The sequence below is a fragment of the Neovison vison genome, chromosome X (genome assembly GCF_020171115.1).
Source record: "Neovison vison isolate M4711 chromosome X, ASM_NN_V1, whole genome shotgun sequence".
In the NCBI taxonomy this organism is placed as follows: Eukaryota; Metazoa; Chordata; class Mammalia; order Carnivora; family Mustelidae; genus Neogale; species Neogale vison.
The window spans coordinates 33,472,829-33,498,313 of NC_058105.1; the positions used below are offsets into that span (position 1 = coordinate 33,472,829).

The window sequence follows — 25,485 nt, forward strand, 5'->3', positions numbered from 1 at the left end:
GCATATGGAACCTACTTAAAAAACAAAAAACAAAATACAAAATAAAAACTAGTTATTATCCTGTGAGCATTCTTATATTCATTTTAAGGAATCAGATCTATAATAGTGTTTTTAAAGGTGGCAAGATACTCCATTTTAAGGATATACTATATTTTATCTAGCCTTTACCTATTGTTGGGCATTTAAGTTGTTTCTAATTTTCTACTGTTTTAGAGAATCTTATTATGTTTATTTGGTTTCAAAAATTGCTAGAGATTGATTTCTTGCATCAATGTGTATGAACATTTTTCAGGAGCTTGATTCATATCGTCAAATTGCTTTCTAGACCGGTTACCTCATTTTGAAATCCCATCGGTGGTGTGTGGAAGTGTCTTGCCAACAGAGAACAATACTTTTAAAAACCTTTAAATTTGATGAGCGAGTTATGATATCTTATTCTTTGCATTTCTTTTGATTGACGGTGAGTTTGAACATATTTTCATGTTCCTCTTGGTCTGGTAATTTTCATTTTTGAATCTGTTTATGTCGTTGCTGCAAGGTGTTACCTACGAGCTGTTGGTATCATTTTGCTTTTTGACAGACTGTAGTTTTATGTCGCTAAATCTAGAAATCTTTTCATTTGTGAATTATTCCCTTATTGAAGGCCTTGAAAGTCCTTCCCCATTTTAATATTAAGTAGATATTCACAAAATGTTTTTCTAGTTTTTTATGGTTCCTTTTTGTTTATCGTTTTCTTCCATCTGGATTTTAGTAAAAGTTATGTGATGAGGCTGTACCATTTGTCTTTTGAAAATAAAAGTTTTCCAAGAACCATTTAATAAATAATACTGCATGAATTCATAATGCCAAATTTACAGTGTAATAACTCTTACAAGGGTTGTAGTGTTGTTTTTAAGCATTACTTTGATGTTTGAATGTCATTGCACAGTTAATTGTCATTATTTCTTGGTGAAACTAAAACACTTAGCAGAATTTCCTACCCATAACTGCATAGAGCAGCCCCCTCCTTTTTTTTTAAATAGAGTCCTATCCTTCCACGTGGCTTAATAGTTGTATGACTCACAGTTCCTTTCTCACTGAGCATGCATGTAATCTGCCCTCTGGTTAGCAGCTGTGGTTTCTTTCTCTTTGCAGCATCTGTTTTTGTTTGCACCCTTGCTTCTCAAAGTGCCTGTGCTCAAAAAGAGCTTTTCAGTATTGGTTGCTGTAGGCCAGTGAGGTCTGCTTGTTATTGTTTCTCATAATAGTTGTCTTTAAAGCATTTTCCTTCATTTTTTTTTCCCTCAATATCTACTGACCCTTTTTCTCTCTCCACTGTACTTATGGTTAATGTTTTAACTCACTACAGAGTAGCTCAGAAATTCTGTTACCCATAGGTCTTACTCATGCAGCAGGGCTTCGGAGTTATAGATGGACTTTCCTTTATCTTGTCCTGAATGACAGCACAACACCCTTCCAGGGAATACTGAATCAAGAAATCACCTGTCTTTGCGAGGCATCTGTTCAAAGCAGATGCCAGATCCATAGGCTTGTCATTTCCCATCAGGCTCCAACATCAGAGTCTCTAATACTTCAAAGACACTCTCCATTCTTGCATCGACAAACAGCTGTGGTGCCTCCTGTTTTCTTGTTGCTTTTGTTTCTAGTCCTGACATTTCTTTCAGATGGAAAAATAGATAAGGAAGCATTAATATTTGAGAGCATATTAATGATATTTTACATACTGTAAATGTTTACATTTGAGTAATATCAATTACTAAAGAGAACAGAAAATTTAATTCTTTTTATATGAGGAAATATGCTTTTGAGTTGGTTGATTTTATCCACTCTCTAAAGACATAATTCTGGTATATGTTTTCCTTGTTGTAAGAACGGAATATAATAATCAACTTCTCTCATTTTATTTTATGCATCTGTGAAAAAAATATATATAGTTATGTGCAAGTTGATAATTTCCCCCTCATTTCTGTTGCTTACTTCTAGGGATTTTAGGTTGTTACAGAATATTTACTCATTTCTAATAGCTCTGAGATAGGGTGGATTAGTAATTGATTCTGGCAGTGTTTCATAGGTAGTAATCAGTAGAATCAGAATACAGTTCAGACCCAGTTTACTGCTCATCTGTTAAAGAAGTTACCCTTCCTTTTTCATTCCATCAGTCTTTTTTTTTTTTTAAAGATTTTTATTTATTTATTTGATAGAGGTCACAAGTAGGCGGAGAGGCAGGCAGAGAGAGAGGGGGAAGCAGGCTTCCCGCTGAGCAGAGAGCCCGATGCAGGGCTCAATCCCAGGACCCTGAGATCATGACCTGAGCCGAAGGCAGAGGCTTAAACCATTGAGCCACCCAGGCGCCCCCATTCCATCAGTCTTTGTGTGAACCTCATGATATACCCCAAGGATGATAGAGTATTGGTCCCACCACAACAGCTTTGTGAAAATTTAAATTTTACTAGAACTAAGTGGGGGTGATTCTTTTTGCATAGTTTCTTTCACTGAATGTTATTATCTAAGCAGATTGTATTTGGTGCTAGAGTGAAACAGTAATTGGGATTGCTTAGGTTTGGTGTCTGAGTGGGCTTTTTACCTACATTAACACCTGCTAGGGCTTAATAGAATTTTGTTTGGATAAATGAGTCCAGTCAGAATGCTGCCCAGGAAATAAGGAGAATGGGGCCTGGAAGGCAAAGATCAGGATTTGCCTGCCTCTATGACAGACAGTAAGTACAGGACTACAGAGAATGTGACCATTAAGGTAACTATTTTACCTTGTATATTCTCTGTAGTGAGGCTGCAACTTCCAATCCCGCTTGATAAGGAATGTACATGGTACTGTTGGGAGATAATTTTCCATGGGCTTCATGTTTCTGCATATCTTGCGAGTGCGGCACTAATTGCTCTTTGCTCAGGACTGACTTTTGCAAGAATGAGGTCGTTTCTCTCTGCAAAGCAAAGGACAGTCATGCTTACTGTCTAGTAAACTAAAGATAATGTCTCCCTTTGAACAAAGTGTGTGCTGGCTTATTGTCTATTATAAAGATTTGGGTTCCCCTAGCTTAGAGTTTGTCTCCTATTATGTGTTCTAGTATGTGGGTCAGCATTCATCTATACCCATCTATGTTACCCCTGTGGGATTTGGAAGGCGCAAGGAGAACTGATAAAAATTTGCTGCTTATGCCATTCTATGCTATGAGTAATAAAGTCCTTTGTCTCACATAGGAATCTCATGCCTTCTGCCAGCACCTGTACAACTGTCTTAGGCTAACTTGTTGGCTTACAAGTAGGGTAAATTCTCAGATATTTCAGAGTTTTTAGCAGGTACTCAGGACAGTGGTTTTGCCTGTAAGATGTTACGTCTCTTCTGGAGAAACTTGTTTAATGTTCTTTAATCCTTGTTTATTGAACTGGTTAAAAATTCTGAAAAATTAATAAGGGTCTACTCTAAGGAGCCAAGAACAGTTCTGAATTGGTAAATTACAAACAGCTGAGAGCTTTAAGTGGTGTTCATTTTTTTTTTTTTAAGATTTTATTTATTTTATTTGACAGACAGAGATTACAAGTAGGCAGAGAGGCAGGCAGAGAGAGAGAGGAGGAAGAAGGCTCCCTGCTGAGCAGAGAGCCCGATGGAGGGCTCTATCCCAGGACCCTGGGATCATGACCTGAGCCGAAGGCAGAGGCTTTAACCCACTAAGCCATCCAGGTGCCCCCATTATTTTTTAATTAAAAATTGGACTTGAAGTCAAGTTTATGTTCTTTCTATTGCAAGAAGCAACCTAAAATACGAATGCGGCAAGGAGACTAAGAATCTCTCTGTCCCTGCATTGTGATTCTAGTGGAACAGAATGTTTGAAATCTGGGACACGAAATCACAAAAGTATGTTGGAGGAATGGAAAAACACACGTAGAACATGGGCTTTGAAGTAACACCTCAGTTTGGAACCCTGGTGTTGTCAGTTAATACTAGTTTTTAGCACTGGGCATACTATTCAATCTGTCTTTGATTCATATATATAATGTGGAATAATATCTACCTCATAAGGGTGTTATGAGGATTAGACATAATTATGCAAAGCCTGTAGCACTGTGATCTTGGATATGTGGTGTGTGTTGGGGGGACAGAGAGAGACAGAGAGAAATAGAAATAGTAACCCCAGTTCCACTTAAGTTATTGTTGTGAATTTAGAGTTCTCATTTCAAATTATTTCTTCACTTACCTGGCATGTTTCTTTAAAAAAAAATATTTTTTATTACATAAGCTCTACTCCCAGTGTGGAGCTTGAACTCACAACTCTGAGATGAAAGTCCTATGCTCTACTGACTGAATCAGCCAGGTTCCTGCCCCTCATGTTTTCTTAAGCAGAAAAAAAAAATTTTTAAAAAAGATTTTATTTATTCATTTGAGAGAGAGAGAGAGAGCGAGCGAGCGAGCACATAAGCAGCGGGAGGGCAGAGGAAGGAGAAGCAGAGTCCCTGCTGAGCTGGGAGTCCAATGTTGGGCTTGATCCCAGGACTCCAGGATCATGACCTGAGTTGAAGGCAGACACCTAACCATCTGAGTGACCCAGATGCCCCAAGCAGAAAATTCTATGACGATATCTCTGTTACTGATGAGAATGTGTTCCAGCAACACAGTTCCATTATTAGAAATTTTTCCAGAAGTAGAAATGTATCAGATTTTCAAACATTTTCTACAGTTTTTTTTTAAATAAGAGGGACTATAGCAATCCATATCATTAAATATCACCTAAAGAAGACTCATGCATTTTCGTTTAAGTTACAACAATTTGTGACAAAAACTGTACATTCTTTTGTACATGGAATAAAATAAAACTATAATTAGTATAACTAATATAGTGTAATAGTATAATTTCTGAAAGTCGTTTTCTATACCTACCTTGGCTGAAATGCTAGCCTGTGGGCCAGGAATTGCACTGGGTGGCATATGGACCCGTCTGTGGCTGCTGCGGCTGCAGGTTGGGAGGCAGCAAACAGATTTCCATTCCATCTGACTCCTCTCCTTCCTTTCCCTAGCTTCATTTGACATCTGATGCTCAAGAGTGATACAGAATGTAATTTGGATGAGATTATTTAAAATGATCTCTTAACATCTTTAAAAGCCTCCTAGCAGTTTCATAAGGAGAGTTTTGAAGGAAGGCTGGAAACGGCACAGCATTCTGTCTGCTGTTGAGCTGTTGCCAATACTGCTTGATATGATTTATAATTGAAGCAGGACAAAAGAAAAATGATTCAATGGTTTTAAAGATGCTTATTGGCAAGGATACTAATTAATTGAGATATAAACTTACTACTTAAGAGAAAAAAATACACAACTATTTAATTTAAAAAACTTCGCAGACATTCTCTCATTGATTGTGATAAACTGATTTTATGAGAAGTGTGTTAGTTTCCTATGTCTGCTGTAGGAAATTACCACAAACTTGGTGGTTTAAAATAACAGAAGTTTAGGGATGCGTGGGTGGCTCAGTTGGTTAAGCGTCTACCTTTGGCTCAGATCATGATCCCAGGATCCTGGAATCAAGTCCTGCATTGGGCTCCTTGCTCTCAGCGGGGAGCCTGCTTCTCCCTCTTCCTGCTGCTTCCCCTTCTTATGCTCTCTCTCTCTCTGACAAATAAATAAATAGAAGTCTTTAAAAAAATTAAAATAAAACAACAGAAGTTTACTTTTTTTTTTTTTTTTTTTTTACAATTCTGGAGACCAGAATATGACATGAGTCTTACAGGGTTAAAATCAAGTTTTGGCAGTGCTGTTTGCCCTCCAGAGGCTCTACGGGAGAATTCTTTCCCTGCCTCTTGCAGCATTTGCAACTGCTGGCATTCTTGGCTGCATCACATTCCAGTGTCTCCTCCAACTTCACCATGGCTTTCTCCTCAATGTGTCTGTCTAATCTCCCTCTGCCCTCCTCTTGTAAGGATTTGTGTGATAGCAGATAGGACACACCTGGGTCATTCAGGATACTCTCAATGCGAGATTCTTAATTATATCTGCACAGTTTTACCAGTATTCACAGGAATTAGGACCTGATATCTTTGAGGGCCACCATTCAACTCACTTCAGGAAAATAAGCAACAGATTTTCATTTTCTCTTTTTGTGTGTGTGGGAAAAGTGAAACGTCTTTATAATGGTCTTTTCCCAAGTCCTGCTTGTCTCCAAAGAAGGCAGGCATTAAGGCTGTTGTGAAATGAGTGTTTCCATAAAGAATAAATTAAGTTTTTTTCATCTTTAGATGGAACCATATTATATACAATACCAATTTTGCATGTTTTCTTGATTATAATATGTTACTAGTCCTATAATTCAGTTGCCCTAGTGTACCTGTTAATTAAATGATTTTTAATGTAAAAATTCCTTTTTGGTTTAATTGTACATCACAAGATAAAAACATTTAAAAGTTTAAATTTTATCTGTTATATCTATATAGAAGTTAATTTTCACTTTTTTGAAGGAAAAGATGAGATGCTGTTAGTGTGAGATATTTAAAGAAATTAAGATACAGAATGTTTTGTATTATTCCCTATCTTTCTTTCCGTGTTTGTATTTTTTTTTGGCATTGTTATTCTGTTTACCTAGTTCTTAGAAAGGATGTTGATACAGATTTAAAATCTGAAAAATCCTAGAACAAGATTTCCTTAATTAAGGGCTTTATAATAGCTTGAGTTTTAATTTTGAGTTTATTATGCTTTATTTGATTTCACCCAGTTAAGTTAGAATAATAATTAATTGTAATTTTAAGTGGTGTTTACTAAGTAAATATATTAGCTCATCCAGAAAATAATTTATTATTGCAAATTTAATTAGATTCCCTTAGGGAATTCATAATATTACTTGGTAATTTAACTAAATTATCTTTTTTTTAGAGGGGAAAGAACATAAAGCCTCACACAATATGTAAATTATTAAAATAATGTTCATAGTACTTAAATTATTTTATTAAAATCACTGTTATTAATACTGATATTTTGTCTTTTTTATATTGTCAAATAAATTGTACACTCATTTTATTTCTGTTTGGGGCTACAGTTATGCATCACACCAACAATTAGTTTGTCTGCTGATAAAACAAATCAAGAGTAGGATTATGATTGGGGCGCCTGAGTGTCTCCGTTGGTTGAGTGTCTGCCTTCTGCTCAGGTCATGATCCAGGAATCCTGGGATCAAGTCCTGCATCGGACTCCCTGCTTGGGAGGGAGTCTGCTTCTCCCTCTGCCTACCGCTCTCCTCTCCGTGCTTGTGCTCTCTCTCTCTCTTATTCTATCTCAAATAAATAAATAAAATCTTAAAAAAAAAAAAAAAGAATAGGATTATGACTGCTTTTATCTTATAGCTGAACAAATAGTACTTTTGATGTTTTTTCCCCTGTCAGTGCTTGAAACACTCTTTATATGGTTATTGTGCTTTCTTTTGACCATTATATTCAGTCTTCTCTGCTTGCTTTTTTCCTCTCAACTCAGCTTGTAGATACTGGCTGTCCCGATGGCCCATTCTTGAACTCTTTCCAACTCAGTACTATGATGTTAGGTGATGTCTTCCATTTCTGTGATTTTATAGTACTAACCATATTCCCAGAATTTTAGATTTTATATATCCATCCCAGACCTCATGTCAGAGATCTATAATCATCTGACTAACCCCTCCATTGACTCTCTTTCAGATATCTCACATTATACAAATAGATGATTGAATCTTTGATTCTAACTTCTGCTTCAAAAAACAAAATAAAACATTCACCAGCAACAGCAACAAAAACAAAAATCTTGTTCAACCCCCACCTCTTTTATTAAATAGCCTCTTACTTATCCCACATAGTCACTTGCCCAATATCTAAGTACTAATACAAAAATATATTTCAAAATCTAATTTTCTTAGACTCATTCTTGTGATCTTAATTAAAACTACCATCATCAATCTCTAGGGCTTTATTATTTATGGGTCTATAATGCTAGCTATTATACAGAATAATGAACTGGGCATAATTTTGATTTTAGGATTCCAGATTAATTGTAAACAGTAATTTTTCAACTCCTAGGATTTTGAAGTTACAAGAGTTAAGAGGTTAAACCCTAAATGTAAAAGAAACATCCTAAACTTAAAGAAAATAATGTTTTAACTTTTCCTCCTCAGTAGAACTGCCTGATGCTTGGGTGTTCAGAGGAGGTAAGCCAGGATATTGAGAAACTTCTGTTTCAAGTTCAGATTTTGGTTTCTAGTAATTCCGTCTGTCCTTTTATTTAGTCATTTAGAATCTTATGGTGGTAGGAAGACAAATCCAAATTAATTCTCAAATAATCATAACTAATATTTTTTTGCCTATTATAAAATTTTATGTTAGGTGAGTGTGTGTTTACACTCACATAAACATATATTAATACATTTATATTAGTATTCTAAATAGGGAATTTACTATATTGCTAAATAAATAGGTCTCATCCCTTAGGGTAAGGAAGTTAGAAATTGGTAGGAAGCTGTTCTTGTGAGGGCAGAACACAAGTTGAATGATGTATGGTGGGTTAATGTACACCATAGATGTTCTTCCTGACAGAGGTAAATAATATTCTTATTTTTTAACCAAATAGTATAATGAATTAATGTAAGCAAAATATATATCTATGATGAGGTAGCAGTGGTTCTCAACAGGTTGTAGGGGCATTTGAACCCCAGGGGACAATTTTTGGCTGTCATGATTAGAGGGTTTTAATGGCATCTGGTGGGTAAGTGCTGGGGATGCTGCTAAATATCCTACAATACCCAGGATAGCCCTACACAACAAATCGTCATAGAGCCTAAAATGGCAATAGTGCTTCAGTTAAGAAACTCTTTTAGGATATTTTTTCCAACCTGCCACATACTTGTTGTCTTAAGTATTTTTCAAAATTTCATTTAACTAACCTTTAAAAGAGGTGTAAATAGTTATAATAATTCCATGATTTTATTTTTGTGAAAACTGAAATGATTGGAAGTGTATTTGTGTGTACTTGGAATAATAGTAAGGAATCGAGAATGAATACCAGATTTCTGGCTTGCACAATTGAACAGGAGGATGTTGGTGACATTATCTGAGATAAGAGAAACAGATGTGTGGAAGAAGATTTTCAGTTCAGATTTTGCAGAATTTGTACAGACTTTACAATTTGAGGTGTCTGAGAGATATCAAGAGAAATTGTGAAGATCAGAACATAGGTGTTCAGACATAGCTTTAACTTGAAATCTGTTGATATATAAATATAACTTAACCCTGGGATTGGATGAAATCACCCAGTGAAGTGTACATCTTAAGAAGGAAAGGGTACCTTGTCACAGCTCTTAGGAACATCGACATTCACAATACAGGGGAAAATCCAGCAAGAGACTAAGAAGTAGCCAGAGAGATAATAAGTGATGCAGAAGTGTAGTCTTCCAAGCCAAGAGAAAGGAAATTCTTCCAGTTAGATGAGTTGTTATTTATACAGAGGCTGTTGTGACCTAGGTGGGCAGGAAGTGATTAGAAACCCAGTTACAGTGGGTTGAGAAATCCATGGTAAGTAAAAAATTTAGTTGTGTTGTTGGTTTATGTAAGTTTGGCTGTGAAGGAGGAAGAGGTAGAGGGGCATGTGGGATCTGGGGAGGATTTTTTGTGGTTTTGAAAAAAGATCAGAGAGAATTCCTCATTGGTATTTTAATAGATAAATTCTAAAGATATCAAAGCATATGAAGTACAATTTGTTAATAAACAGGCTTTTAATGAGGGTATATATATTTAAGATTTTGTTTATTTACTTGAGAGTGTGAGCGAGAGGGAGCACAAGCTGGGGAAGGGACAGAGAGAGAAGGAGGAGCAGACTCCCCACTGAACAAGGAGCCCGATATGGGACTCTATCCCAGGATCCTAGGATTATGACCTGAACGGAAGGCAGATGCTTAACTGAGTAAACCATGCAGGTGCCCTAAATGAGTATATTTCTATATGACTTTTTTGCCTTCATGGTCATGGTGGATGATATTTTATAGTATGTATTTGCAAAAGATTTTATTTATTAGAGAAATAGAGAAAGAGAGCAGGGGAGGAGCAGAAAGAGACTCTGACTTGATCTCAGGACCCTAAGATCACGACCTGAGCTGAAATCAAGAGTTGGACGCTTAACTGACTGGGCCACCCAGGTGTCCCAATATTTTATAATACTTTATGTACATATGTATGTACGTATATAAACTCTGTGCCCAATGTGGGGCTTGAACACATAATACTGAGATCAAGAATCACATGCTCTACCAACTGAGCCTGCCAGGTGCCTCATATTTTATTATATTTTAAATAGTTGATTAGATGCTGAGTGATTCAGCAAGTATGAAAATAGTTCTGTTAATTATAATAGATATTGTATATGTTTGACACTCAAATATTACTTTTCTTTTTCAGATCTTTCAAGAAATCGCTTTACAGAAATTCCTTCCGATGTCTGGTTATTTGCACCTCTTGAGACGTTAAATTTATATCATAATTGCATCAAAACCATTCCTGAAGCCATTAAAAACTTGCAGATGTTAACATACCTTAATATTAGGTAAGGAAACATTTTTGGGGGTAGATTTTGTTTTTTTATTACAGTTCTAATCCTTTTTAGTAATAAAGGAATGTGTTTGGTTTGGCTGTGTAACCTATATTTATCTCAACAGTACCTTATTTGTATTTGTTATACCTTAACATTACTTTATAGGTGTTTGGTCTTGTTCTTGAGAGCAGTGCTTCTCATCGCAGCCTTTAATCTGCCCAGGAGTCACGTGGGGATTAAAACATCTGATTGCAGAGTTCTGCAGTGGGGCCAGCATTTCTAACAAGCCCCTGGTAATGCCAGGCTTTATTTAGATCAGAAATATTTTACCGAAATCATAGCACCACTATGCAGATTTATTTATATGCATTTTCCGTTAAAGTGAAACATTATAAAGAAACAGTTCTTGAGCTATAGTGTTCACTCTTGTGAATTCTCCTTGCTACTTTAAGGATGGATGGGTTGGGTTGGGAGTGTTGGAATTTTAGGAAGTAGATGAAGGTGTTAATACTTAATGCTTACTGTGTGCCAGACAATGTTACAAATACCTTACCCATATTACCTCATCTCCTCTTCACAACAGCATTTTGAAAGAGGTACTATTTATTTATTTATTTATTTTTAAAGATTTTACTTATTTGAGGAGCGCCTGGGTGGTTCAGTTGTTAAGCTTCTGCCTTACGCTCAGGTCATGATCCCAGGGTCTTGTGATCGAGAGCCCCGCCCAGTGGGGAACCTGCTGCTTCTCCCTTTCCCTCTGCCTGCCCTCTGTCTGCTGCTACTCCTGCTTATGCCCTCTGCACTCTCTTTCTCTTTGTCAAATAAATAAAGTCTTTTCTTTTTTTTAAAGGACCACTTTCTTGTTTTTTTGTTTTGTTTTGTTTTTCTTTAATTGTAAGTGTTCATTTCTTCCCTCTCCTTAACAAAGTTACAGTGTCTGAATTCCCATACAGGGAGGTGGTAAATATAATTAATGTATATAAATAATAATGGTCCTTTCTCACTGTGATGCATTAATCCTTCTATTTGTCTCCCCCAGTGGTGTCACCTGGCAGTACATACTCTTTTTTAACTGAATCTTTATACCTTAAAATGTGTGAATTCCTTTCATAGATATTAGTCATTTTGGTTGCTCTTTTCTCTAATTCTCTAATCTGCTTGGCCTGGCTTGGGGAGAGGTTTTGAGGCAAGTGAGGTACATTGAAGTGTTGTCTTTATTTTTGTTTCACTTTGTTCTCTTATGGAAAAAAGTGATTTGTCAAAAATTGAATTATATTTCTATACTAATAGAAATGTATGGTTATCTTAAAATAGTTCTACTAAAACTTTCTCTGATTCCTGTTTGGATCTTTATTTATGTATTTTTAAAAAGATTTTACGTATTTATTTTTATGAGAGAGAGAGAGAGCGAGCATGCGTGCGCATACAAGAGAGCAGGGGGGTGGGGTAGAGGGAGAAGCAGACTTCCCCCTGAGCAGGGATCCCAATGCTAGACTTGAATGCAGGACCCTGGGATCATGACTTGAGCAGAAGGCAGATGCTTAACCAACTGAGCCACCAGGAGCCCAATTTTGATCTTTAAAAATTGTTTCCTGGTATTTGTTTATAGTCACAAACGTTTTTGAACAAACTTTATTGAAATAACACTTGTCTTCATTTCGACTTCCTTTGTCTCTAAAACATGGCAAAAAAGTGAAAATTGATGACTTATTAGCTGTGTATAAAAAAATTCAATTCTGGAGAAAGCTGACTGCTAAGTCAATGAACCTGCTTCTTAAAGTAAGAAAATAGGCCAATTTTTTAAAAAGTAAGCTCTAGGCCCATCCTGGTGCTTGAACTCATGACCCCTCAGATCAAAGGTCACACGTTCTACTGACTAACAGCCATGTGCCCCCCCAAATAGGCCAATTTTTAATCTTTTTTTGGTCTGAAGGAGATTAGAATAAATTTGTATGTGTCATTACTCTTCCCACTTTATTTTTTATTTTGTTTTTTATTTTGGTGAAAATATCTTGAGAAACTTCTAAGATGGTTTTTCAGCTCTCTCTTTCTGTATAATACTCCCTTGTGTGCTCTACATTGGCTACTTTCCCAAGGATCTTGTTTGATCCTGAAAGTGTCAAGAGTTGTAACAAGCATCTGACATTCTAGCAGCCTGGCCAGGATTGTGGTCTAGGGCCATTGTCTTTTTTTTTCTTAAAGCTTGTGCCTTGTGATTAAAGCCAGTATAGTGTTTCTGAATGTCCTCAGGTCTTAATGTTTTTCCTTGGGGTAATACTAGGTTATTTTTTTGCTTTGTGTGTTCTACAAAATGCAGTACAGGTCTATAAATGCCACTTTGAGGGGCATCTGGGCAGCTCAGTTGGTTAACCATCTGCTTTCTGCTCAGGTCATGATCCCAGGGTCCTGGGATCGAGCCCCACATCAGGCTCCCTGCTCAGCAAGAAGCCTGATTCTCTCTCTCCCATTGCCTGTCACTCCCCTTGCTTGTGCTCTCTCTGTCAAATAAATAAATAAAACCTTTCTTTCTTTCTTTCAAAAGATTTTATTTATTTATTTGACAGAGATCACGAGTAGGCAGAGAGGCAGGCAGAGAGATAGGGGGAAGCAGGCTCCCCACTGAGCAGAGAGCCCAATGCAGGGCTTGATCCCAGGACCCTGAGATCATGACCTGAGCCAAAGGCAGAGGCTTAACACACTGAACCACCCAGGCACCCCAAATAAAATCTTAAAAAAAAAATACCACTTTGAAAAGCAGGAAAAATATCTTATTTTTATGAATACTTAATAGTATGTAAATGTAATGGTATACTTTATATTTTTTGGTGGGACAATTATCTTAGTCTGTTTGGGCTGCTATGACAGAATACCATGTATTGGGTACCTTGCTCCCGAAACAATCTACACATTTAATGCAATCCCTATCAAAATACTCCCAGCATTTTTCACAGAGCTAGACCAAACAATCCTAAAATTTGTTCAGGACTACAAAAAATTCTAAATAGCCAAAGCAATCCTGAAAAAGAAAAGCAAAGCTAGAGGCATCATGATTCTAGACTTTAAGCTCTATTAAAAAACTTCAGTCATCAAGACAGCATGGTATTGGCAGAAACACACATAGATCAATGGAAAAATAGAAAACCCAGAAATGGACCCACAGTTGTATGTAGAACTAATCTTCAACAAAGTGGGAAAGAACACCCAATGGAAAACAGTCTCTTCAACAAATAGTATTGGGAAAATTGGACAGCAACATGCAGAATGAAACTGGGCCACTTTCTTATACCATACACAAAAATAAATTCAAAATGGATGAAAGACATGAGACAGGAAACTACCCAAATCCTAGAGGAGAACACAGGCAGAAACCTCTTTGACCTTAGCCATTGCAACTTCTTACTATGTATTGGGTGCCTTATAAACAACAGAAGCTTATTTTTCACGTTTCTGGAAGCTGAGACATCCAAGATCAAGTCACCAGCAGATTCGGTGTCTCATTGAGGACCTGCTTCCTGGTTCATAGGTAGCCATCTCCTAGCTGTCCTCACTTGGTAGAGGGAGCAAGGGAGCTCTTTGAGGTGTTTTTACACTTGATCTTAGTCAAAGGCCAAGAAGCGATCTTTGAGGTATTTTTTACAAGGGCACTAAACCTGTTCAGGAAGGCTCCACCATTATGACCTAATCACTCCCCAAAGGCCCCACTTAAAAATATCATCACATTGGGATTAGGTTTCAACATTATAAATTTGTGGGGGACACAAATATTGAGTCTATAGCAGGGGTCATTTGGTCACTCTGTATTGGTGTATAAATTTGACCCACAGTAGGTTGAGGGTAAGGACCTCAGGCCATATTGTCCAGATTAGAATCCTGGCTCTCTTATTTATAAGCTGTGTGACTTTGAGCAGTTTGCTTAATCTCTCTCTCTTTTTTTTTTCCATTTTATTTTTTAAAATTTATTTTATTTTTATTTATTAACATATAATGTATTAGGCCCAAGGATACAGGTCTGTGAATCATCAGGTTTACACACGTCACAGCACTGTCATAGCACTGTACCCTCCCCAGTGTCCATAACCCAACCACCCTCTCCTTACCCCCTGCCCCCGGCAACCCTCAGTGCTTAATCTCTTTTTGACTGATTCTTCCTCTCTAAAATGGGCATCATGATATGCTCTGTTTTCCTAAAGTTGGTTGTTGTGACATTAGTGGAGTTAATTCATGTGAGGTGCTCTGAACATGGCTTGACACATAGTAAACAATACATGTTAGTTGTTTTTATATTTAAGTGTATCCATAGAGATAGGAATGTTTTATCAACTTGGAACTTAGGTAAAGGTTTAGTGGGCTATTCTACTGTAAACCCATAAGAGAAGGGAGTGGGGGCACCTGGGTGGTTCAGTGGTTGGCGCCTGCCTTCGGCTCCGGTCATGATCCCAGGGTCCTGGGATCTAAGCCCACATCAGGCTCCCTGCTTGGTGGGAAGTCTGTTTCTCCCTCTCCCACTCCCCCTGCTTGTGTTTCCTCTGTGTGTGTGTGTCTCTCTCTCTCTCTGTCAAATAAATAAATAAATGATCTTTAAAAAAAAAAAAAAGAAAAGGGAGTGGATTAGGGTTTCACATGTCTTTGAAGATGTAGTTCTATTAAATTCTTTCTTTAGATTTGAACTTAGTGCATGCAAATTTATCCTTAGAACCTTTCCTTTGTTAGAGGCAAAGGAGGTATTGAATGCAGTGAAATGATACCAGAGAACAAGGTTCTGACATTTTCTTTTCTTTTCTTTTTTTTTTTTTTTTTTAAGATTTTATTTATTTATTTGTCAGAGAGAGAGGGAGAGAGAGCGAGCACAGGCAGACAGAGAGGCAGGCAGAGGCAGAGGGAGAAGCAGGCTCCCTGCCGAGCAAGGAGCCTGATGCGGGACTCGATTCCAGGACGCCGGGATCATGACCTGAGCCGAAGGCAGCTGCTTAACCAACTGAGCCACTCAGGCGTCCCAGGTTCTGACATTTTCTAACTCAGAATGATTTTGCGTTTTGAGAACTGATGAGATAATATCATAGGTAACAACACAAGCTTTGCAAACGTTTGTGACTGGGCAAGTCCCTTAGCTAGTTTTACCCTTTGTTTTCTTATGTGTATAATAGAGATAATAGTACTGCTTGTCTTAAGGGGTTACTGTGAGTATTAAATGAGATAGTGCATTTAAGGATTTTAGTGTGATATAGAGTAAACGCTCATTAAATGATAGTCATTATCTGGTGAAAGCTTTTTCTCTTTTGAGGTGATTTGTTCACCTCAACATAATGTGGGAGATTTCAGACATATCTCATAATGAGACTTTCTTATTCTTTTCAGTCGAAATCTTTTATCAACATTGCCAAAATACCTATTTGATCTTCCCCTTAAAGTTTTGGTCATCAGTAATAATAAACTGGTATCCATTCCAGAAGAAATTGGGAAGTTAAAAGACTTAATGGAATTGGTGAGTAAACTAATTGCATTGATTGTGTATCTATAACACATGCCTTTATATTTTGGAAGATTGCTCTTTATGGAATTTCAGTGTAATTTTCTTTTTTTTAAAGAATGACTTTGTATACACTTATATTTACCTTAGTAAAATTTTGGGATGCCATTGCTTATGTCTGATTTTAGCTCACAGCCACAATAAAAGCCTGGTTATTTTTAGTCCCAGTGAGTTGAAAGGTTTGCTTGTTAAGTGTTAAGAAATGCTTTTTAAACCAATAAGCATTTAAACCAATAACCAATGAATGTCTATTCATTTTGGGGACAATAAAGGTCTTAGACCAGGAAGAGATATCTTTTTTTAAAGGTTTTACAGGGCTACTATGAAATCCTTAGAGAAGGGATAAAGGAAGAGAGTACAATGCCTGCAAACAATAGAATGAACAAAATAACTTTTCTTCTTCTATATTCTCATGTGCTTTTATAACACTTTGGGAACCAAGATAAATGAAGAGACGCCATTATATACAATTAATTGTAGAAATATAGGAATAATTTAATTACCTTGAACAGAACATTTAAGGTATTAAAGGATATTGAACTTTGAGAGAAACATATTCTCAAAGCATTGACCTTTTCTCATCTTTCTGCTACTTCTGTAGGGGGACAAGGACAGGTCATCCCACGATGGGCTACTTTGGCGTGATTATTTTGAGTTGAAAGCAATCAAACCAACAAATTTAGGAAAAACTCTTTACCCACCCCCCCACCCCCACCCCCGGAGTGGGGGTGGTGGGGGTGGTGGGGTGGGGGTGGGTGGTGGTGGTGGTGGAGCACAACTGCCTAAATTTACATTGAAAAGGAGAGCCTGTACTAGGAAAGGCCCTGTTAACGGAGATTCCTCTTTACCTATTTAACTTTACCTAAATTATTTGAATAATTGAGCACTGGTTTATTTTCCAAACATCACCTCTTTCCTTCCAGTTAATAATGGTCTTCCTCCCCTTTGTTTTCCCAGATTCCTACCCATCTCCTTAGTTCGGGATGTCACATAAGCCCCTTGTTGCCTGTCTTTGGAATTTCATGTTTGTATGGATTCTCCGTACTCTGTACTTTGTATGGATTCTCTGTTTAAAAATTTCTGGTTCCTGCTCACATATCTCTTGAGTAAAAGCCTAAGTTATACCCCTCCTTAGCTTAGTTCCCCCCACCCCCAACTTCCTTCTGGTTACACTGGATTTCTTGCTGTTCTTTAGTACATATCAGGCATATTTTGCCTAAGAGTCCTTTAATATTTATTGTTCCTTATATTCCTTTCTTATATATTGGCATGGCTCATACTCTTAGCTCTGACAATACTGCTCAAATAACAGCTTCTTCATGAGACAATCTGAATTGCTAATATCCCTCCCCATTACTGTTTGCTCTGCCATTTTCCTTTACCCTTTTTTTTTCACAGCCTTTATCAACTGTCATATTATATAATCTACTTTCCTTGCTAGAATGTAATAAGCTCCATAAAGAGCTATGAGGGCAGGAATTTTTGTTGGCTTTACTTCAAATTGTGTCCCTAGCACCTACAATTGGGCCTAGCAAATAGTTGGTATTGGATAAATGTTTGTCATTGAATGAAGATGCCTTAGATATAGTTTGAAAGAAGTATGTAGGATACATTTTTTTAATCATCTTAGCTCTATTGGGTTTTTCCTTACACGGCTTTAATATTCTTCTGAATTTACCCTCCTGCCTTTTTTATTTTTGATAGAACTGAATATATGTGCCACTCTTCTCCCTCCAAGCTAATATCATTTCCAGTGAAAGTTGGAAATTGGGGCAGTTCAGTAGCATGTGAATTTCATTTGCAGTGTGTCTGGAGTGACTGCTGTGTGAGATCTTTTTGCAGATTCTTCTTATAGAGGAGGAAGAGGAGAGCACAGTTAAGCTGTCTTTTAATATGGAAAAGTGGTATCCTTTATCTTTAAATCAGGATTTGCATTTTAATTTAACCTGGAGACACTTCCGATTCAGATCTCCTAGAAAGTCTTTGGGTTACGATGTGGGCCAAAGAATTTTGAGCTTATAACCCCTCGTGTTTTGAATCCTTTTGAGAAAGAGGTTTAAATTGATTCTGACCGTAGTTTTTGGTTCTCAAGCTCATGTCTGTAAGTCCTTGAGTCTCTCAGCTTTTGCCTAACAGAGTAACTCAAAACTACTATAATTGACAGATTATCTCAGTGATTGATAGTCGTTTTTGATTTTACCTCTGAATGAAGAGCACTTGGATGATCCTTATAGTTCTAGTTTTGATTGGCAAGAGTGGTCTTTAGTTGAGATTTTCAAAAGGCTGAATTATGTAGTACTCAGTTATAATTTCACAGTATTGCACAGAAAAATTTGATAACTGTGCTAAATTGACTTCATGATGTAATATAAATAGAAATCTGCCAGATAATCCATTTTTAGAGATACAACATTTCAGGTAACTTTTGCTAGCTCCATTAGCCATGTGCTTTACTTTTAAAATGGAAATAGGTATTTCTCAGTTAGTTTGTTATAATTTTATTTTTTTTATTTTCCTTAGGATATCAGCTGCAATGAGATTCAGGTCCTTCCCCAACAAATGGGGAAATTACATTCACTTAGAGAGCTAAATATAAGAAGAAATAATCTTCATGTGTTGCCAGATGGTAAGATGCTCATTATTTTTACTGAAATGAGTAAGAGAGTAACTGTGTCAAATTTAATTTAATTATCTTTCATTTCTGAACAGAATTAGGAGATCTTCCCTTAGTCAAGCTGGATTTCTCTTGTAATAAAGTGACCGAAATCCCAGTTTGTTACAGGAAGCTGCATCATTTACAAGTAATGATTTTGGATAACAATCCATTGCAAGTACCACCAGCCCAGGTTTGTAAGAAAAAAAATACTTGTTTCTTCTCTTTTTATTCATAATTATGCATCAAATTGATAAATCAAAAAGCATCAGAATTAGAAGTCAGTTTATTGTTGAGGCCTTATTATCTAAGGGAGCTTTTCTGATAAGTGATTCTTGCACTTTGGTAGGAGTTTTAGCTTAGCTTCTAGAGAAGAGGGTTTTGAAAACCCAGATCCGGGGCGCCTGGGTGGTTCAGTGATTTAAAGCCTCTGGGATCTAGCCCTGCATTGGGCTCTCTGCTCAGCAGGGAGCCTGCTTCCTCCTCTCTCTCTGCCAGCCTCTCTGCCTACTTGTAATCTCTGTCAAATAAATAAATAAAATCTTAAAAAAAAAAGTTTAAAAAAAAAAAAAAAAAGAGAAAACCCAGATCCATAATTCTGTCAGTGTTCTTTTAAAAACAGACTGTGTAGTCTCTTTACCTCTGCCCAACTCAGGTATATGTTTACTTGACATTTGTTGTACAATTGATTATAACACATACTTAGCACTCATAGATGGAATCAAAAACAGAAAGAAGATATGAGTGGAAAAGTATTAATTCAGCCTTTGAGTTGAAGGATTAAGTCCACGTGAAGTCTACTGAAATGATAGTAGAAGAATATACTAAACTACAAACCCATAAGGCCAAGGAATGAGAGAGAAGAGGGCTGTAGGGGAGAGATGGCAACAGAATTTTGGAAAATGGAAGACAGATGAAATAGCAGAAATTAGGGTCTTACACTCCCACAAGAGAATCTGGCCAAGGAAGCACATGGCAGTGAAATGCCAACCCCTTCTCTACTTCCAAGCTATGTTCCCTCAGTCAGGGTTTGCATCCAGAAGAAGGGTTGCCTTTTTCTTTCTACAAAGGTACACTCCACTCATTCCAAAGGAGTTGCTTTCTCTAATTCAAATAAAGACTGGCTGGGGTGCTGGTAGTAGCTGGCTGAGCAGGACGGGGAAAACTGAAGCTTGGATCCGCTATGGGAGAAGGCAAGAAGAGGAAGGTTGATTCACTTGTTAACCTGGGAATGGCTTGCATGTTGGAGGAAAACATATAACTGAATAGAAAGAAGAAAGACTGAAAATATGAAGGTCTGTAGAATGTCTAAGGCAGTGCTATCCAGCAGAACTTCCTGAATTATAGGAATGTTCTATAATTTGTGCAGTCTGATACCATTGGTTCTTACCACATGTGGCTTTTGAGTACTTGAAATATGGCTTATGCGACTAAGGAACCAAAATTTAAATGTAATCGTATTTTGATTAATTTAAAATTAAGTCGCTTTGGGGCGCCTGAGTGGCTCAATGGGTTAAGCCTCTGCCTTCGGTTCAGGTCATGATCTCAGGGTCCTAGGATTGAGCCCTGCATGGGGCTCTCTGCTCATCAGGGATCCTGTTTCCCCCTCTCACTCTGCTTGCCTCTCTGCCTACTTGTGATCTCTCTCTGTCAAATAAATAAATAAAATCTTTTAAAAATAAAATAAAATTAAGTAGGTTCACATGACTAGTGGCTACCATATTGGACACGACAAGTCTAAGATTTACACCCTCAGATTGTTGCCCTTAGCTCTGCAGTGACGTAACTAGCCCTCACTTGCCTTAGCAGAAGCCTGGGTTTATTTGGTAGTAGAATAGTCAGGTAGAGTCTCTCAGATTCTCTCTCTTGGTTCAGCAGCCAAAGCACTATTGCTTCTTGCCTCAACAGATTATTTTATTGGTCATAATACGGTAAATACTACATTTTGATTTAATGAGAAACTGCGACATAGTTAAAATAATAGCAAAGATACATCTAGTGCTTACTGTGTTTCAGGCGCCATTGAAATGCTTTACATGTATTAATTTAATTCTTACAGTAACCCTATAAAAGGTACTATCATTATTCCTCATTTTAAAATTTTTTTAAAAGATTTTATTTATTTATTTGACAGAGATCACAAGTAGGCAGAGAGGCAGGCAGAGAGAAAGAGAGAGAGAGAGAGGAGGAAGTAGGCTCTCCGCTGAGCAGTGAGCCCGTTGTGGGTCTCGATCCCAGGACCCCGAGATCATGACCTGAGCCAAAGGCAGAGGCTTAACCCACTGAGCCACCCAGGCTCCCCATTACTCATTTTATATATGAGGAAACAGGCATCAAAGTTAAGGGACTTATTTAGTGCCACATAGCTAGCATGTGGTACAGCTGGTTTCAAACCAAGGCAGTCTGATTCAAGTCCACGCTCTAACAACTATGCTATGCTTCTGAAGGAGGAAGCAAGTTGATAGGGATTGAAGATGGGATGATGGTATGGTGTTGATGATACATGATTAGTGGTGGTAGTGGTAATGTAAGAAATCTGTCTTCATTTTCCTTAGACCTCAATAAATAAGATCCATAACTAAATTAAACAGTAGAACCATGTTACTCGTACATATAAAGGTAGGTATCAGGAAACCAACTAAAAGTCGATGTGTGGGGACTAGGTCTTGGAGATTGAAAGGGGTGGATTAATTTTTTGTTACCAGTTTTAGAATTCTCTTTGATTTTAAAACTGTGTACATGAATTACTACAATAAGAAATTTATGAAAGGGGTCACCTGAGTGGCTCAGTTGGTTAAGAATGTGACTTCAGCTCAGGTTATATATCAGGGTCCTGGGATTGAGCCGGGCATAGGGTTCCCTGCTCAGTTAGGAGTCTGCTTGTCCCTCTCCCCCTCCCCCTGCTTTTGTGCACACTCTCTCCCTCTTTCTCAAATAAATTTTTAAAAAATTTACAAAAGAAAAGAATTCACCAGTATTTAATTTGACAATGAGTGATGATTATTTTTTGGTTTATACAGATAATGGGATATATTTTAATTCGTAATATATTTATATTCTAATAGCTCAGAAGTTTTTCCTTTTAAATGAAATTTTTCAGTGGTCAGGTCAGATTTGGTATCTATTACAATTATCTAAGAAACATTCTTCCTTTATACCAGGAATGATAATTACCTTTAAATTTACTTTTCTTAAGACTGTTTTGTTTCTTACTGTTTTCTTTTCTTTTTTTTTTAAAGATTTTTTTTATTTGACAGAGAGATGTAGTGAGAGAGGGAACACAAGCAGGGGGAGTGGGAGAAGGAGAAGCAGGCCTCCTGCTGAGCAGGGAGCCCAATGCGGGGCTCCATCCCAGGACCCTGGGATCATGATGGAAGCCGAAGGCAGACATCTAATGACTGAGCCACCCAGGCGCCCCTCTTACTGTTTTCTTTGTTGATTATGTTTGCATATATTTGTAGGTTATGTAGGCCCATAAAATTAAACAGTTTTGATTATAGTTTTCTTTTCTTTTTTTTTTTTAAGATTTTATTTATTTGACAGAGGGAGAGTTAGAGAGGGAGCACAAGCATGGGGAGTGAGAGAGGGAGAAGCAGGCTTCCTGAGTGGGGAGTCTGATGTGGGGCTTGATCCTAGGGCCCTAGTATCCTGACCAGAGCCAAAGGCAGATGCTTAACAGCTGAGCCACCCAGGTGCCCCACCTTCCAGTGTTTAGACCAAACAACTTAGTGGTTCTGAAAGATTACTTTTTTTTTTAAGATTTTTTTTTTTTTTTTTTTAATTTACTTGAGAGAGAGCAATGGCAGGGGAAGGGGCAGAGGGAGATGGAGAAGCAGACTCCCCACTGAACAGGGAGCCTGAGGATGCCAAAGATGCCAAGGATCCCCGGCTCTAGACCCTATCCACGACCCGATGATCCAGGACCCTGGGGTCACAGCCCCAGCTGAAGGTAGATGCTCAACTGACTGAGCCACCCAGATCCCCCTGATAAGACTACTTTAAGGAATTACATGGGTTATTTTTTTTTTCTTGTTCTTATCAGTGCAATGATTCTCACTTTTTTCTAATAAAAGATACTTTTATGAGTTATAGATTTTATATTATTTGGTGGTTTATATATTGTTTTTCTAACAAGAAAACATTAGTGATACACAGAAAAATTAGCTTATTTTTTTCTGGTAAGAATAGAAACAGTGAAAGAATTTTAGTTGGTATCATTGTCAAATGTTTTCATTAAGTGTCAGCTGTAGAAATTATTCAAATATGTGAAGTGTCTATTATGATTGTGATGTCTCAGCATAATTTCAGGTTATTAAAATATATAAATAAGTTGGTAGGTAAAACTTATATTTGTACCTATATAATTAAATCTACTTTCTCAATTATTTGACAGATATGTTTAAAGGGTAAAGTTCACATATTTAAATACTTAAATATTCAAGCATGTTGCAGAATGGATAAGAAACCAGATTCTCTGGATCTTCCATCATTAAGTAAAAGAATGCCCTCCCAGCCTCTCACAGACAGGTAATGTAAAATTCTTACAATCTCTTTTCATGGTCAGTGTCTTCTCTGTATGTAAAAGATATTTATTAACCTTGAGTGCACCGAATATATTTAGGTTCATTGGCCCAGTGTTAAAATCAATAATTGACTGATGTGAAATCTCACCCTCATAGAATGAACCTCTGTGATACTAGAATAAATTTGGTATTTTCTCAAAATATTAACTAATACTAATATTTTAGTAGTAAAATATAAATGTTTGACATTATAGTACAGAAACACTAATTTCTCAGGACTCGACAACTGTGAATTTACTACTATTATCACTTTATTGTACCAAACAGTATTGTAATAACTAGCAGAATTTGACTTTTGAACTGCGGTTAATGGAAGAGCAAGTCATTTTGGGGTACCTTTCTTTTTCGTGTTCTTTATTCTTTATGTCTAGATCAAAGGTGATTTATCATTGATATGATATGAAAATTTCCTCCTGAGATTTTGAAATGGTAGATTTGATTATCTGTTTTTAATTATCTTTTGGGGATGTAGGTTGTTCTGAAAGATTTCATGGAAACATAATTCTTTCCATTAGTATGGAAAATAATTTGGAATGGGGTGAGACTACAGAAAGGAAGAATGTATTCTTCCCTAAAATGTTTAAAGACTTGTCATTTTATTTGTGCCAAAATTTAGACTAATTGGAATGACAATATTTTAAGTACTGTTCTTGATTTCCTGAATAGGACATTTTCTTGAATGTTTCTGTTGCCTAAGTAGAATTAAATATCTAACATTATATTTAATTCCTAAAAATTAATTTGTTTAATATTATGAATGATAATAGGTTAAACAATTCTACAGAAACTAGACTTTATTCATAGTCTAATCTATTAGTTTGCTTTATATTTATTTAAAGATGAATTTACTTTAGTAATGGCATTCATTGTACTAGTCATTTATTTATTTTACAAATAACAGTTGGGGAAAAAAAAACACCAGTATCAGACAATTGCCTACTGGTAGGTTCAGGGTATGTTTTGTTAAATGATACACACCTTGGTGTTGGCCCTCTTGGAGTCCACAGTATAGTGGAGGAATCAGTCAGCAAAGCAAATAAATCAAATAGTCATACACATTTAAATTTCAAATTGTGTCAAGTACTGTGAAGGAAAGGAACATGTTTCAGGAGGGTGGTCAGGGAATGTCGCTTTGGGAACGTGAGGTTTTAAGTCAAGACCTGAAAGAAGAAAAGCTAGCTGTGTAAAAATGAAGGAGAAGAGCATTTCAGGCAAAAGAATGACACGTGCTAAGGCCTTAAGTTAGGAAGAAACTTCGTGTGTTAAAGAAACTGAAAGGCCAGCATGATTGGAGCAGAATGGCTGAAGGGTACGGATATACAAGTTGATTTTGGAGAAATAGTCAGGGCTCAAGTCATGTGGGTGCTCTGGAACTGTGGTTAGGAGTTTGAATTTTACTTGTAGTACAACAGTAAGTTGGTAGACAGTTATAGGCAGGGGAATGATCCGATTTATGTTTTTTAAAGGAGGTATTTTGTCTCTTGTAAGGAGAATAGATTGGAAATAAGCAAAAGCAGAAGCAGGGTCTAGTTGAGTATTGAAGTACTTCCAAGAGATCAAGGGGTCTTAAACAGGGTGACTGTAGTAGTGATGAAAAGGAGTGGACAGGACTGAGACATATTTTGGAGATGGTCTCTAGCAATGATATCCAATAGAAATGTAATATAAGCTACATATGTAGTTTTGCATTTTCTTATAATTCATTGAAAAAAGTAAAAATGAAGCAGATGAAATTAATTTGAATAGTATGTTATTTAGGGATGCCTGGGTGGCTCAGTCAGTTAAGCATTTGCCTTCAGCTCATTTCATGATTCCAAGGTCCTGGGATTGAGTCCCATATCCCGCATCGGGCTCCGTGCTTAGTTGGGAGCCTGCTTCTCCTTCTCTCTCTGCCTGCTGCTCCCCCTGCTTGTGCTCTCTCTCTGACAAATAAATAAATAAGATTCTTAAAAAAGTAATGTTATTTAACCCAGTATGTCCAAAGTATCATTACAACTTATATTTCTTATAAAATGTTCGTAAGGTACTTCATGTTCTCCTTCTTTCTATTACATCATTTAAATCTGATGTGTATTTTTTGTTTATAACAAATTTCAATTTAGACTAGCCACATTTCAGGTGCTCAGTAACTATATATGTTGGCTAGTGGCTACTATATAGAATAGTGCAGGTTAATAGA

At 36.9% G+C, this 25,485-nt stretch overlaps 1 protein-coding gene across 3 annotated transcripts in view; it reads left to right on the forward strand.

The window, feature by feature from the left end:
• LRCH2 (leucine rich repeats and calponin homology domain containing 2) overlaps positions 1-25,485 on the forward strand; it is a 103,925-nt gene that overhangs the window by 23,042 nt on the left and 55,398 nt on the right. For 2 of the 3 annotated variants that reach the window (XM_044235239.1, XM_044235240.1), the window contains exons 2-6: positions 10,411-10,555; positions 15,899-16,025; positions 18,591-18,696; positions 18,780-18,916; positions 23,117-23,250. In XM_044235239.1, the coding sequence (XP_044091174.1) occupies positions 10,411-10,555; positions 15,899-16,025; positions 18,591-18,696; positions 18,780-18,916; positions 23,117-23,250 (649 nt within the window). Of the gene's footprint in view, positions 1-10,410; positions 10,556-15,898; positions 16,026-18,590; positions 18,697-18,779; positions 18,917-23,116; positions 23,251-25,485 lie in introns of those variants that run through there. The other variant, XM_044235241.1, reaches the window with a different exon arrangement.